General features: G+C 30.8%; 1 protein-coding gene across 3 annotated transcripts; it reads right to left on the bottom strand.

Annotated features, from left to right (window-relative positions):
• Positions 1–7,108: 7,108 nt before the first annotated feature.
• Positions 7,109–14,989, bottom strand: LOC103499425 (uncharacterized). Of its 3 annotated transcripts, none has more exons than XM_017047104.2 (14): positions 14,752–14,989; positions 13,225–13,603; positions 12,280–12,454; positions 11,510–11,593; positions 11,180–11,421; positions 10,848–11,067; positions 10,542–10,621; positions 10,378–10,462; positions 9,590–9,721; positions 9,372–9,485; positions 9,227–9,274; positions 8,518–8,602; positions 7,856–7,912; positions 7,109–7,678 (listed from the first exon to the last, which is right to left on the bottom strand). In XM_017047104.2, the coding sequence occupies exons 2-14, from the start codon at positions 13,443–13,445 to the stop codon at positions 7,566–7,568; spliced, it is 1,656 nt and encodes a 551-aa protein (XP_016902593.1). In that variant the 5' UTR covers positions 13,446–13,603; positions 14,752–14,989; the 3' UTR covers positions 7,109–7,565. The 3 variants fall into 3 exon arrangements, with proteins under 3 accessions (XP_016902593.1, XP_008460649.1, XP_050941372.1); XM_008462427.2 differs by having other exon boundaries at positions 14,757–14,989; XM_051085415.1 differs by lacking the exon at positions 14,752–14,989 and adding an exon at positions 13,896–14,152.
• Between the last annotated feature and the right edge of the window lie 419 nt (positions 14,990–15,408).

Genomic DNA, 15,408 nt, shown 5'->3' with positions numbered 1-15,408 from the left:
TGTAGTGGACACCTTTTTTCCTACCTGGGGACTACATGTCGTTCTCCCCCACCCGACACCCCCAGCCTCCATTCGACAATTGTTTGCACCTCATATATCCAACGACCCATAACCACGTGGCACCCCTCTTATTTAACCCGATCCACCCTCTTTTCTTCTCATTATTATTATGATTATTATATTATCCTATAATTCTATTATAATTTTCTATTTTATTTTTTTTGGAATTTAAGTTTCGTTTAAAAACCAGCATAACTTAATTAATATGATTTTCTACCGTCAACTTTAAAGTTAGAGATTGAATTTTATCCTTACTATTGTGATTATTTAAAAAAATAAATCAAACAAATTTGTTTCTCAATCTTTATACTCGTTAAAATGAGTTTGTTTTAGTACGATATTCGGATGACTTTCATCTCTAAAGAAGAATTAATCTAAACCTTAATGGAACTATTGAACTAAAAAATATAAAAACTTTTTTTTACTAATTATCTAAAAATTCTCAAGCACCTTAAAATGTGGTTACAAAAGGCATCACAATTTTATTATTTTATCCTTTAGACGTGTTATACATATATTGAAAATAGTTCAATATTTTAGTTCACTTTTTCAAAAGGTGACATTTAAAAAATAACAAAATATTTACAAAATATAACAAAATTTATCAAATTCTTTGTAATTCTTTTTTTTTTTAATTATATTTTGAAATAGTTTTATTATTTGTGCTATCTATAACAATAAAAAAATTATATTACATTTGTTAATGTTTAAAAAAATATTTTCATATTTTACAAAATCAATTTTATTCTTTAACAAAAATATTTAATCAACATTATTATTTTCTTGAAAAAAAATAACATTCATGGATAATAAAGATTAGACTAATTTAATAAATAAATTAAGAATTATGTTGTATAAATTCAAATTATATTAAATTAATTTATGAATAATCAGCCAAACATTTTTAAAACATTACAGAACTTTAAGAATTATACAAACAAAAATGTCAAGAAAGATTAAAGTACTTTTAGATATTTTATTTAAAGATGTCAGGTATTTATAATTTCGAAATTTTTTTCTAAAAAGTATTTTAAAACTATATCAATTATCTATCTTCCAAAATAAAACAAATAGTTTTTTGTAATTAGAATAGGGTTATATTCTCATTTATTGTTTTAAATTTTTGTTTCTAATTTGTTAATGCAAGGATTATTTTTAAAACTAATTTTTAAAATTTAAACTCCAAAATTAAAATTTCACCCAAAAAAATTCGGAGATAAAATAGATGACAAACTCCAAATATTATTTTTTATAGAGAAAGAGGGTCTCTCGATGTATGAGATTTGATTTCACAAATTCAAGATTCACTATGATGAATATTTTAAAAAATAAAAATAATGAAAGTTGAATAATTATAGTCTTAATATAAATTTATAAGTACTTTGATACTATATCATTAATTTTAATTATTGCATTGTTATTAAGAGTTGAAAAATGTGGATGGGAAAGGAGAGGTTCAAAATATCTATATTATGTGTAGCCCTTTTTCAATATAGGTTAACTATGTCGTTGACCAAAAAGCAAATGTTGATGGTATTCGTATTTTTAATACAAATATGAGAGATTTGAATCACGAAACTCTTTGTAAAATGGAATTAAGCATTTTTTAGCAAATGATATCGAATTTTAAGTTTATTTCTTAATAGGAAAAAATTCTAATTGTTAATTTATATCGACTATACCGTATATAAAAGAGTAAAATAGATGATAAACTCCAAATATTTTGCAAAATGAAATTAAGTATTGTTATAGTAATATGTGTTTCAAGGAATGAATATGAAAGGTGGTATTATGATAGTATGTGTTTAGGGAAGAGATTATGATAGTAGTGTTATAATAATATGTGTTTGGGGAAGACTTATGATTATAATAATTTAAAAAAACAATAATAAATTTGGATTGGGTTACTTGGGTAAAATAATTTAGAGTTGTAAGAAAAGAAAAGAGAGGAGAAGACGGGTTATTTAGGGGTTAGGATAACCCTAATCCCCCATTTATCATAATCCTTGGGTCAAACATGGTTTTGCCCTATTTCTTAACCATTTTTCTAATAAAGAGAGTCTTTACTCTTCAGTTTTACACTACCCCACGTTTTTATAAACTACAAATAAATATCTTCCACAACTTTCTTAATTTCAACATTTGAATCAAAAGCAAATACACTTTTTTTCAACAAAAATAATTTGTGCATAGAACATATAACTTTAACAAAAAACTAGATGTATTTAATTAGTGAGGAATGAGAAGATTTGACGTTTTATGAGTAATTTATCGCTTCTTCAAGAAAAATTGAACACTACGGCATGTTTTTCTTTTTCAATTCTTCCCCTTTCGAAACATCTTCAATTCTTAAAATACTAAACTGTATTTTGATAATGTACTTTAATTGCATTTTTCTAATTATCAAAAATAGAAAAAATACAAAATATTTAACGCATATTTAAAAAGATAAAATCAACAAACTATTTATCAAAAATAAATTTTGATTTTTTTCAATAAAGTGCAAATATTTTATATTTCTTTTATTATTCTTAAAAAAGCTGTAGTTTTTTTTTTTTTTTTTTCTATTTTTGATTTTTGAATTCTTTTTCTAGGAGGAATATTACCTTATATATTGAATTCAAACCAAGGGATTATTCATTTTGTAATAATTTCCAATAAGGGTTGGTTTAGGAGGGAAAGAGAGAAAAAAATATGGAAGAGTGAGATATAAGGACAATATTTGAGAAAATCATTGGAAGAAGAAGACATGGGTGTGTTTAAGAAAAAAAACATGGAGATGTTATGTAAATTGTCTTTTACCCATTCGTCTCTCCCTCATATCTTTCATAATATCATTTTGTTAATTCAACATTATATTCATTCTTCCTGTCACTCTTTTCTTTCTTCCTATATATATATATATATATATATATATATATATATATATATATATATATATATCAATAATTGTTACAACCAAATGACAATCATTTTGCAGCTTTGGATGAACCCACTATATTGAAAAGCAAAATATACTCAACTTTAGTGTTACATCGTCAAAGTCAGTTGTTCTTTTAAGTTGTTAACACAACTCCCGATCGCTTACGTGCACTAATTGAAGAACAAGTTAAAAATATAGTGAGTTGTTTTTAAGGAAAAAAGAAGAAGAAGAAGAAGAAACAATTTTAAAATTAATTGAAAGTTTCTTTTTAGAATTAATGGAAGAATTTAGGGTAATAAAAACAAATTAAAAATGGTTTCAATTTGCTACATTAGTAATTTCCAAGGAGGATTATATATGTTTGGGTTCTTCTCCTTTCTCCAACAAAACCAACATGCATGATCTTAACTCTTGCCTAATCTTTTTTCTTTTCACCATAGACATTCATGACTGTTTTGTCCTTTTGCTTTGCACTTTCATTTTTACAAATTGATCTGTTGTGAAATTTCTTTTTCCTCTGCACACGTTTTCTCAAACATGCAAATAAGGTAATGCTTTCCAAATGTGTAAATTGGAGTAATAGGGTTGAGATAAAAACTTTCACTCTATACAAGCCACTTAGGTCGCCCAAAAACAAACAAAAGATCAATATATGTTATGTTCCCTACAACTAAACCTAAGTTTGAGAAAACCATATCAACCTAATAATAAAACATATAGGACATATCTTGGTGCATGGGGTCAATTATTAGATTAATTTAGTTAGAGTTATAATAGTATGTGTTTGGTGTGTAGACTATTTTAGTTTTATAAGAAAATAGTAAACATCGTAACAAAGAATAAAAAATAATGAATGTCAAATAATATCAAATAGTAAATATTGTAGCAAATTAAAAGTTTTAAAATAATGTTTACTAATGTAGCAAGAGGTGATTATTATAATGCTAGATAATCTTTGCCCCAAATGACGCACAGAGGTTGTTTGGGAAATAAATAATCATATGTCTGTGACTTGTTCGAGTTAGCGTTTGTGTTTAGGGTGCATAGTTGAATTCACATGTAAAATGAAGGTAACCGTTCGATTTTCTTTTAATTAAAATTATTTTTGTTTTTAATTTTTTTTTATTCAATAAAAGATGAATTGGCATTCTTGTGCAATGAAGTATGTTTCCTTCCTTTGCTTCTAAAAGTAACATTTTTTTTTCTCACTAATATAGATAAATAAAAGATAAATAAAAACTTTTGATTCTTACTTTTCTTGTGAGATATTTTCTCTCCCTTCTATTGTTACTTTGTATTTCAACTTTTTTTTTTGTTATTTATTATTGTTGTTTATTTTCATTTCATCATTTAACTACGTACATATTTTTACTAAAGAAAGTCTACTGAAATAATTAATTTGGTTAGTCCCACAAAGTAAACACAATGTTGTTGGGAAGCAATCGGCTTTTTGGATGTTTGTGACAAATAGGTCTATTTCAATTTTGTATTTAAGCACTTTTGTGAGTCATGTTTTTTCTTTTCTTTTGAGAGTATGTTATTGGTTAGGTTAGTGATTGGGGATGAACAACAAAGTTGGTGATTAAAGTTAGTTGTGCAAGACGATTGTTGGAGTTGGCCACTAAATGTGATCGTTAGAGGTGGTCTCCTTATCATTCTTGGTTGCATAAGATGAATGTTGATATTGTTAGAGAGGTGGTTGTCATTGAAGTTTGTTGAATTTTATTTAGAAGTAGATGTTGAAACCCAAAGTTGGAGATGATTGTCGAAGTTGATTATCAAAGGTGATTTTTGACAAAGTTTGTAGTCGTAGGTGGTTTTCAAAGGAAGAAGTTGATTCATCACACAAAAGTGATTTTGAAGTTGGTCGCAAGAGTTTGTTGTCGAAGCCTAAAATTGTGTCGTGAAGGGTGGTCATTGAAGTTGATTTTTGATGCAGGTGGTTATCGGAGCCTAAAATAGGTTTAAAAATACCCTATAGACGTAATAACACAAAATTTAGCTACCTTTAAAACTTATTTTTTCTTTATATATGAGCCTGAGAGGTAATTTGTCGTCGCCTACAAAAATTCCCACTAAACAAAATATATTTTTCACAAAAACGTAATTAGCAATAAGTTTGGGATCGAACCAAAGCTAACCTTGTTAAAGATAATTTTTGTAAAATGGTAAGAACTCAATATAGAAGGGTGGGTTTTGATTCAAATGCAAGAAAATTAAATTTGCATCAGAGTAGTTTTGATTTGTTTTTTTAAGTAGAATTAGAACACAAAAATGATAAAGATTTCTCTCTCTCAATCGATATATCGATTGAGAAAAGGGAAAGTACGTTGATTGTCTATCATAGAATTAATTTAAAAAATTGTAAATTAATGTAAAACTGCAACTAATTAGAAGTCAAATAAGAGCTAATTAACTTAATGTATTGAACCAGAACCAATCCATATTTAAACTAAATTTTTCGGAAAAGTTTTCGTCTTTTCAAACAAGATTCAAATTCGCATTAAGATTTTCGGGTTTAATGTTATAGTGATATTCTAAAGCAAGGGAAGGGAAGCCAACTTATGATTGAATTCAATTAAATCAAACAAAAAAGATCAAAGAAAGAAGTCTTAAAATCTGATCAAGAATTACTAATCATGCAACTTAATTCAAACATTCATGCTTAGCACTATTTGAATTTGCAAACAATTAAGAATTCTAATCTCATGAGTTGTCAATTCATTCAACAACAAAACCATTGAAGATTCAGTATAGAATTCAATAATAATAATAATAATAATAATAATAATAATAATAATAATAATAATAATAATAATAATAATAAGAATAAGAATAAAATAAAAAAGAGGGCATAAAAACTCAACAACAAATTCATGAATTCTCAAGAAAATTAATCATAAATCTCTATTCCTAAAAGAGACTAATCTTTACGAGTCGTTTGGATTGAGGTTATTGGGATGAATACATGGGAATGAGTATAACATAATCATGCCCTCGTTTGGTATAAAAATTTTGTAGTTTAGGCATGGGAATAAGCTAGTCTCGAGATTTCACTTCTTTCAATTCAAACACCGAAATTAGCCTAACCGATTATCACTCCTTGTCCCTTAATATGTATTCATATTTATTTTTAAATAAACGGTAAGAACTTAATGCAATAAAACTATTAATCAATTAATTATATACGTAGTTAGTTAATGATCATTATCATTAATATTTCTTAATAATTTTATAATTAGTTTATCATTAATTAATAAGAATTTATTGATTATTTTATTGATTAACACATCATAATTATATAAATTCATCAAATTTATCCTATCATTCAAATATTAGTAATTAATAATTTAATTGATATTATTATTTGATTATTAAATAATTAAATTCTCATAATTTTGAATTAGGTTTATTGTTTATCATGTAATGTATTAAAATTTTATAGAGTTTTCATGATGACTTTTATAAATGAAATACATAAGGGTTTTATTCTCATATCATTATTGATACCATTCTCATGTAGAACTTTGACATCCTTTATTCCCATCAATGTTATTCATATCCCTATTCCCTCAATCCAAACGACTTCATAATGGAACAGGGTGGAAAGGAAATAGAAAAGAGGTTATAGGAGTAAGACGTATAGGAAAAACATAGAATTTTTTTTTCATATCTTTTCGGTTTCTATTTGATTTTAAAAAGAAGTGTGGCGTGACGTTGTAAAATAAAATTAATCTCACAACTGATATTAATGTGGTTTCTTTCATTTTTGTTAATCAAATTTGTATGGTTGCCTCTTCTTTTAAAAATTGGGGGAAAATATGCTAATGGCTAAGTCTTACATTATTGTTTCTAAGTTCTGGTGTTTAGTTTATGTTCGAAGATTATACATTTTCATCCTTGAGTTTCAATTAGTGTCTAGTTTTAGTCCTTACGATTTATTTGATTCACATGAGATTAAAACGTGAGTTCAAATTGAATGGAGGAGAAAGAAACTAAAATAGGATAATTTGTAGTCAAAATGAAGAAAGGTGTTACTAAAATATAACCCAAAAAAGAGTAACTAAAAAGAATTGAGTAGAGAGTAGAGAGTTGAGAGAGAGAAGAGAAAGAAGACAAAAAAAATTAGAATGTGTTAATATGAATCTAAAATTTCCATCATATGTAAAGTGATACAAAACTATCAACAACAAAGTAAGTTAATTACAAGAACAGTAATGCTAGGAATTGAACAAAGGAAACTTTGCAACTTGCAACAAAGAGGGGTTGGAAAATAAATAAGAGGAAAGGAAAAGAATAAGAAGTCACCAAGTTTTTGAGTTTGGAAAGAAACTCTATACCTCCATGGAAATATTTTACAGAGACCAATGGAAACAGATGATCCAAAGAGCCAATGTTTGATTTGTCTTTTTTTTTTTTTTAATCACTCCCAACAAATTAGGCCTTTGCCCTCTAATAAACCCCTTCTTCCACTCCAAAATTCACCCAAATATCCAAACTAGCAGTTAAACAAAAGGGTACTCACACCAAAAAGTATTGATGATTGTGGTCTTTGGAAGTAACTCCGACAACGGGGCTAAAATCATGAATGCTTCTCATTTGTGTTCATTGGTTTCTCGGGGACTTCTAGCTGGGGAGGCAAGAGTTTCAGAAAGCTTCCTTGAACGGGTTGATTAGCCATTGCGGATTCGTTATCTGTGGTTGGAGACCAAAGTGACAACTTAAAAAAGGACATTTAACGATGCAAAGATCTGACCAACTTAACAAGATGCTTAAGAAACTATACAATGTGCATATAAAGCAAGTTCAGGAACAAATAATGGAATGGCAGCAAACAGAAATTGGAAGGTCTCTTAAGGGATTAAAAATTACCAAAGAGTGATTTGATGGAAGGTCTTTTAGATTTCGCGCTCTTCTTCTTCAATTCAGCTGTCAATAAAAGCAGCAGATGAGTCATGTAAGATTGTTAAAAACGAGCTCAGAAATGGATGCTGTAAAAGACAATATTTCCAACAAGAGAAAGGCTAGTATCTTTTGCGTATTAACAAAAGACATTTTGTGCTACACATTTTCATCCCAAGTTTTCACATTTGGTCATGTATGAACCAAACATCTATCTTCTCCTTAAACATTATATCATTTGACTGAGAGTTGAATTTGTTCTGTTATAAAATTGATTCTCATCATATATTAGAGAGAGAACAAAGCAATATGGATAAACACGAGCGCAAGAAATGAAGATAAAAGTCATCAGCCATTTATCAACATGCGTGACTCGACTAATCAATAGCATTTTTCCCAGAAAATATGAAAGAAGGTTGCAATGAGTAACCAAGCCAAACAACACAAAAACCTGCATTGCCTCAACTTGCATTACTACCAGTACCGAAGACAAATATACTGTTTCTTCGGTTTACGCGTAGTGAGAGGGAGGTTAAAAAGAAAAGAAACATCTGTTCTTCAAGCATATAATAAATTTATACCAACTACAAGAGGAAAAAAATAATATTGTAAGAAGGCATGCAGAGAGATACCTATTCCGGGCAATTGATTATCATCAATGATTTCAAAGTTTTTGTACGTATAACCTACAAAATTGATATCCTTCGATGACAACATCTGCATCAAACAACAAAAAGATCAGCAAATAAGTAGCATATTGATTAGCAATGTCTTAAACTACAGGTCATTGTCTGTCTGTATTAAATAAAGAACTAGATCATATAAAACATTGGCCTAGCATCCCTTCCCAAACAAAAAGAAGACAATAGGGACGATCCGACACTACTGACATCCCAAATGTTTGTATAGCCCCAACAACTGATTCCCAAGTGGCAAGAATCATACTGAAAATTCAAGAAATAAATCAATCTTTTTTAAACAAAGAGTCAACAGTTGAAACATTAAGGCTCCGACTAGTTGACCTTGTTTGTCTCAATTACAAAAGTTGGGGACTATTACACATTATGGTATTAAAATAAAGCTGCTTCTCCAACTTCAAATCAAACCAGCGATAAAAGTTGAAGAAAAATCCAGAAATCTTATCAAGTATCTTCAGCTAACTACCCAAAGTGGATTTGTGCCACAATAGAAAAAAAGGCCTACCATCCAGCATATTAGAAACTTTAGATGCAAGGTCGAATGGCCACAGTAAACTTTTGTTACTCTAAAATAAAATTGAAACCCAATTCCAATGGTTCTCAAATAACAAATGATACGTGATCAGGAATCTGACAGACTAACCTTTCTCCATGGACCTGATTTTGATGAAGTTTGAATTGCGTTTTCAGTCTATCACGATATCAATAATTAGATAAACAAAACAAGTTAGCACAAGGGCAGCAGAAGTAGTTCTGGTGTAGATACAGAAAATAAATAACTTGCATACCTCTTCAAACTTCTCAAAATTTTGAGTATCCAATTCATCATTGACCTCAGGAATAAATGCAGCTTTCATTTGATACAACTTATCCCACTCAATGCCCTTGAACCACGGGTGTGCCTAGAAATAATAAGCCAAATCAACCAATAATTTAATTATCGCTCTATTGGAACTCAATATGTTAATAATGATCAAATTTTAGAACAGAACACACCACACAACACCTTTATTTCATCTGCACCCTTGGTCCCAAGCCTTTGCTCAACATTGCATAAGAGTTTACTAATTAGATCCTTGGCTTCTGGAGAGAGTTTTGCTTCTTCTGGAAATTTCAAATGAGTTCTCCAATTAACTATCTGCACCATAGGTTAAAGAAAAAAATTATTCACAAATGAGAAAATAACATCAAATCACAAGACAATACCTAAATATTCAACTAAGCTCTGGAAATCAGAGATGATTTATCAAAATTACACCTTGTCCTTACAAGACCCAAACCATCATAAGTTTTCCAGACTCCAGGTATTGAATAAAAGAAAACACAATGAAGGGTTGGAAGTCATTCTCCCCATTCAAATAATTATTACTCGCTTCAAGTTGAAAATAATCATGACATGAATCCTATCCATAAAAGTAGTTACACTTGTCCGTCCAGAATAACATTATCCTAAACGAAGGTAGATTTATCTATTCTTCACATACATTTCAATTTTAAGTTTAACATTTTGCTTCACAACCTAACTAGACTTAGAAAGTAACATCAATATAAGTTTCTCATTTCAATCTGATCCTAAGGTAATTCAATATTCATTAACATTAGATGTTATATTTCGATTTCTACTTGTATTTATTTTGGTTGGCTTTCTTTTCTATTCGTCCACCAAATCCACTCTCGTCCAGTAAACATAAACCAACATACATGTGATGTACATGTTGTACTCCATAAGATTAGCTTCCATTCATGTTAAGAAATTAAGGATCATCGTATAAACTGAAACTAGTTCCACGTTACCTTCCGACAAGTAGACATTGGCTCATCTGAGTAAAATGGTGGAAATCCCACAAGCATTTCGTACATGATGGCACCAAGTGACCACCTGAAGTAGTTTTAGCAAAATGATTGAAAGGTTCTTTTGAAGTATAAAAACAAACTGAATAGAGCAAAAAGATGCTGACCAATCACATTCCATTCCATATCCTTTCTTCAGCAGAACTTCTGGGGCAATATAATCAGGAGTTCCAACCGTAGAATAAGCCTACGACACAAACCACCTTGATGTCAAATACAAAATTCAAGGAAGTAACAAAATTTTTGCAGAAAGATGGAGTTGTAAAAGGTTTGAAATGAGAACTTCATTATAGAGAGAGAAACCCCTAGAAGAATCAGAATAAAAAAGGAAAACTTTTGGTTCACCAGTGCACCACTTTATAAGTGACTAATGTAAAGTATGGATCTACCATACATCATATTAAACTACTTACAAGCATCCGCCTATTTCTTTGCCAATGCTGTAGTTGTTCCTGTTGTGTGCGTTTTGATGCCACAGGACGCCCATCACTCTGAAGAGCACCACTGAGGTTACTTCCCTGGGAAAAATCCTTTTCTTGGAGGTTACTACAATCTAATGGTTTACATAATCCAAAATCCGATAATTTCATATGGCCATCCTTGTCAAGAAGTAAGTTATCAGGCTTGATATCTCTGCAAAACTCACAGGGACAAAGTGTCACTCCCAATAACCAAATATGTGCCTCCCATTGACAACACAACGGAATTAGTCGGTTACCGAATAAATCAAGCAACAAATACCAACCTATGAATATAGTTATGTTTATGGATTGACTCGATAGCTAAAACTGTTTCGCCAACATAAAACCGAGCCTCATCTTCAGTTAGAGTATCTTTTCTCATCAGCAAAGTCATCATATCTCCACCAGGTAAGTATTCCATGATAAGATATAAATACTCCTCATCTTGGAAAGAGCAGTACAGCTTTACAATACAATTACTGTCAACCTCCGCCAATAGGTTCCTTTCAGCTTTCACGTGTTCAACCTATAGTTAAATAGTACGCATTCAATAAAATAGTGACTAAAGCCACACATGATGTTTATAAAGCTAATCTCTGATATTTTAAGCATACCTGGCCTCTTCGAAGCATCTCTGATTTTTTAAGCTTCTTCATGGCATATACATGACCAGTTGCTTTCTCCCGACAAACTCTAACCTGTATCTCAACCAAAAGGGAAATGTATCTTATAGAATGATCAATAGGTTAACAAAATTTCATAGACTGCAGGCATCTGACATCAAAAACAAAAATATCTATTCAGCCCACTCATTAAAAACAAAACCATCAATAAAGAGGAGATTGCAAAAGGTTGAAAGGATTTAGAGTCCAACCCTAACGAAGAGAAAAGGTAGACAATAAGAGTATCATCCCATTACCCAGAAGTTTCCGGTGGTACACTCTTTGTGTTCTTCCTATGGATAAAGGACCTCCTCAACACTATTCATGTGGGTCACCCTTTCCGAGGGCTGAAAGCCTTGTTGTGAAAGCCCATATATTGGGCCTTCTTATGGATCCTTTGGAAGAAGAAAAAGCAAAAAAAAAAAAAGAAAAAAAGACCCGTTTGAAGGGATCTTTGACCTTAATATTTGTTATGCTATCTCTTAGTGTAAATTGTCTAGTCACTTTGCTTCTTACACTCGTGCTTCCCTTTTAACCTTATTCCCCTCTGCCCAAATACTTAAGAGGCCAATCATTCACCTCTGCACACAGGTACGTGCTAACCAATTCATCTATGAGCTTCTTTCCTAATTGACAACCACTAGCAGTAGCAGCAGTAGCCGCAGCAGCCATACAATAAAGTAAGAAATGATAAACTTTAATGTTAAAGAAAGTATTCATACCTCTCCAAAAGCACCCCTCCCTATCATTGTTAGTGGCTCAAAATCATCAGCACCCATTTTATGCCTTTGAAGACGCATATACTCTGTTTCCTTCTTCTCCAGATGCTTCAGCAGGTTGCTTTGCTCTTCTTGAGAGACCTCAGCATCAGCCAACTTCTTTTCTAGTACATGACGCCTGCAAAGAAAGCGACGAAAATTTTATTCTAAGGTACAAAAATTAAGAAGTACATAGAAGGTAAATCAAACAGCCAAAGTGACAAGGACTTCAATGAGTTTCCGGGAAAGGACTACAGCGGACCTAACAATGCAAGTGTGCAACTGGAATAAAAAGCATCTGTAGAACAAGATTGAGCAAAAACAACAAGCACCTAAGCCGAGCATTTTTAGCATCTGTCACATGGTGTTTTACATGAAGATGAAAAAGCAGCAGACAATGACTGGAAGGATTAAGGACTAGATAGTACCATAAAAAAAAAAAAAAAAAAAAAAAAAAAAAAAAAAAAAAGCCAAGCCCACAAATATTTCTCTGTTAGCATAGTGTTTTTTTTTTTTTTTCTATTGACCAGAATATTTCTCTAGATCTTCCAAAACATTCACAAAAGGTGAATACGTTAAAGAATAAAATAAAAGACACATTTTAGACCAGTATATATTTGAATTACAGAGGAAATATTAGTAACTCAAAATTAGATATATACTCTTACACCTAACGGTTAATTTTATTTAAAAAAAAAGTGTGTAACATAATAGATGCCTTCCCAAATATAAGTTAAATGCATAAGAACACGGCAGTGAAAAGAGCCTGACCAGTGGCCCATAAGGAGAGGGATAGTAAACGCAAACTGACAACTACAAAGGTACATGAAAAATTAAACAATGAAGGGGACACAAAGTCAAATTTTTCTGCCCACAAAACTGTGAAAAGACTAAAAAATATGAACCGACCTCTCCCTCCTTTCTTCCAAGCTCTTCATCTGTTTCTTGTAATGATTTTCAATATACTGCTTGGCAGCTGCAACCTTCTGCTTGGTGACATTTGAAGGTACATCTTCACTAGTTGGTGCCCTTGATGGATCTCTTGCATTGCCTGTACTCTCCTTATTTGTTGAGGGCTTTGGCTTGTCTTTGGATCTAAACTTATTAAACCAACACCTAGTAGCTTCCATTATATCATACAATTAATATGCTAAGTTCTAAACCACACTTCCCAATGTTCATTTTAATTCAGCAATTATACATGACATAGTTCACCCAGTTCGTAGTGTTACAGCAAATATGCATATACAGAGCAGTAAGTCTCCAGTATGTTAGATAATGTGACTTCCTGCACGGAGAAAATATCTAACAATGAGAAGAGGATAAATAATATTCAAAAGAAAAGAATTTAAATTAACATAGGGTTGAAATAGAAATAACAAAATGATACAATGTCTTTTAGTTAATAAAACATAAATCATTGTTTTCCATGAGTCTGTAATAGTTATAGTTAAGGCATTGAAAAATGAATAAACTTGTCAAAGCCTCCAAGTTTTCTGCTATGCAGTTTCCAACAACTTAATGTTACAAACAGACACATTTCCTTCAGCCAGCAAACTTCAGATTTAGAAAGTAGTGACCTCGTATATCAACTGAGTTCCAGTTTGTGTCAGAAACTCAGAGTATAAGTAGAACAAAAGCCTCCATTAAAAGTTAGTGAACAAAATTCCAATGCTGTAAAAGTATTTCCGGACATAGAAGCGACCAGCAACAAAAATGATACTTGAGCGACTATTCACTGCGCCAAATTTCTGACCGGTCAGATGGCCAATCCAGAACGCCCAGTTTACTAAAATTCATCCAAATTTGTTAAAAGAGAGTTCCTTTGTGTGTTCTTCTGGCTATCACTTGTCAGATTATTGTTGATTAGTTGTCACAATTATACTTGTTCATTCTAGTCTCTTCAATTCTAAAAAAAAAAAAACACGACGCACAAACCATTCATTTTATCCGAAATTTCAAAGTTCGTAACGACCGAGTCAAACTACCCTCCAAAAACCACATCCTCCACTTTTTAACGAGAGAAAAAAAAAAAGAAAAGAAAAGAAAAGAAAAAGCAACCACCAAATCCTCCCGCAAATTCCGATTAACAAAAATATCGAAGAAACAGAATACATAAACCACCAACCACCAAACAAGAGAACATCCACAAAGAACCAGAAAAAAAACTCATCGTGTATCAAAGCATTTCAATCCACATTCTCCGCAGAATTTGACAAAAAAAATTAAAAAAAAAAAAAACCAAACCAGATCAATCAGCTGAAATTAAAAGCAAATAAAAGGGAGACCCGCAAGAGACACATCCAAACCCATAGATCGGATAACGAACAAAACAAGTATACAAGTGAAAAGAAAGTAAGGAAATCAGAGATTGAAGGAGAATTAGAGATGGAAAAAAGCAGAAAGCAATAAAAAAGAAAAAGAGAAAGAGAGTACCGTACAAGTTGTGTGAGAAGAAAGAGGAGAAAAGCAATGAGAAACCCTAGAGAAGAGATTGAGGAAATGTAGGGTCGTAGATTTCGGTTGAAGAAGAGGAAGAGGAGGAAGAAGAAGAAGAAGAAGAAGCAGTGAAGAAGAGGAACACTCTGTCTTCATGATTCGGATGCCCCATTCTTTTTTCTTCTCTTTTTCTTTCTTTCTTCTTTTAGCTTCTTTTTTTTTTTTTTTTCGTGGTTGGGTGTTTGAAAAAAATATAAAATAAATAAAAATAAAGATAAAATTAAAAAAAATTAAAAATTAAAAAAAAATTAAAAAAAAAAAAAAAAAAAAAAAAAAAAAAAGGATGGGAAGAAAGAGTGAATAAGTGCTTTTGTAAACGCGTAGACTTGGGTGCTTCACTTTCATTTTGCTGTTTGGCATTACACTTCCCACTAATCCAAATCTCACATTCTCTCTATTTTCTCTCCTTTAATTAATTACCTTTTCTATTCTCTTCAATTATCACCCTTAATCCAATACCAAAAAAATTAAAATAATAATTTACAAAATATCTAATAATAATAAATGTATTTTTTCTTTTTACTTCAATTGTCCGTAGACACGGATGGTGATAAGATGCTTTATCACAATATTTGTAAGATAGTCCAGATACAT

The sequence above is a fragment of the Cucumis melo genome, chromosome 5, assembly GCF_025177605.1.
Source record: "Cucumis melo cultivar AY chromosome 5, USDA_Cmelo_AY_1.0, whole genome shotgun sequence".
Lineage (NCBI taxonomy): Eukaryota > Viridiplantae > Streptophyta > Magnoliopsida > Cucurbitales > Cucurbitaceae > Cucumis > Cucumis melo.
Note: the sequence above shows the minus strand (reverse complement) of the source record. Positions and strands in the feature narration are given on the sequence as shown.

Bases quoted from the DNA above. Each gene is read 5' to 3' on its own strand.
- LOC103499425 (XM_017047104.2), bottom strand. From the start codon at position 13,445: ATGGAAGCTACTAGGTGTTGGTTTAATAAGTTTAGATCCAAAGACAAG. The intron at 10,463-10,541 runs GTCAGCATCTTT...AAACTACTTCAG, and splicing joins TATGGAATGGAATGTGATTG to GTGGTCACTTGGTGCCATCA. The intron at 9,722-10,377 runs GTAACGTGGAAC...CCTATGGTGCAG, and splicing joins CAATGTCTACTTGTCGGAAG to ATAGTTAATTGGAGAACTCA.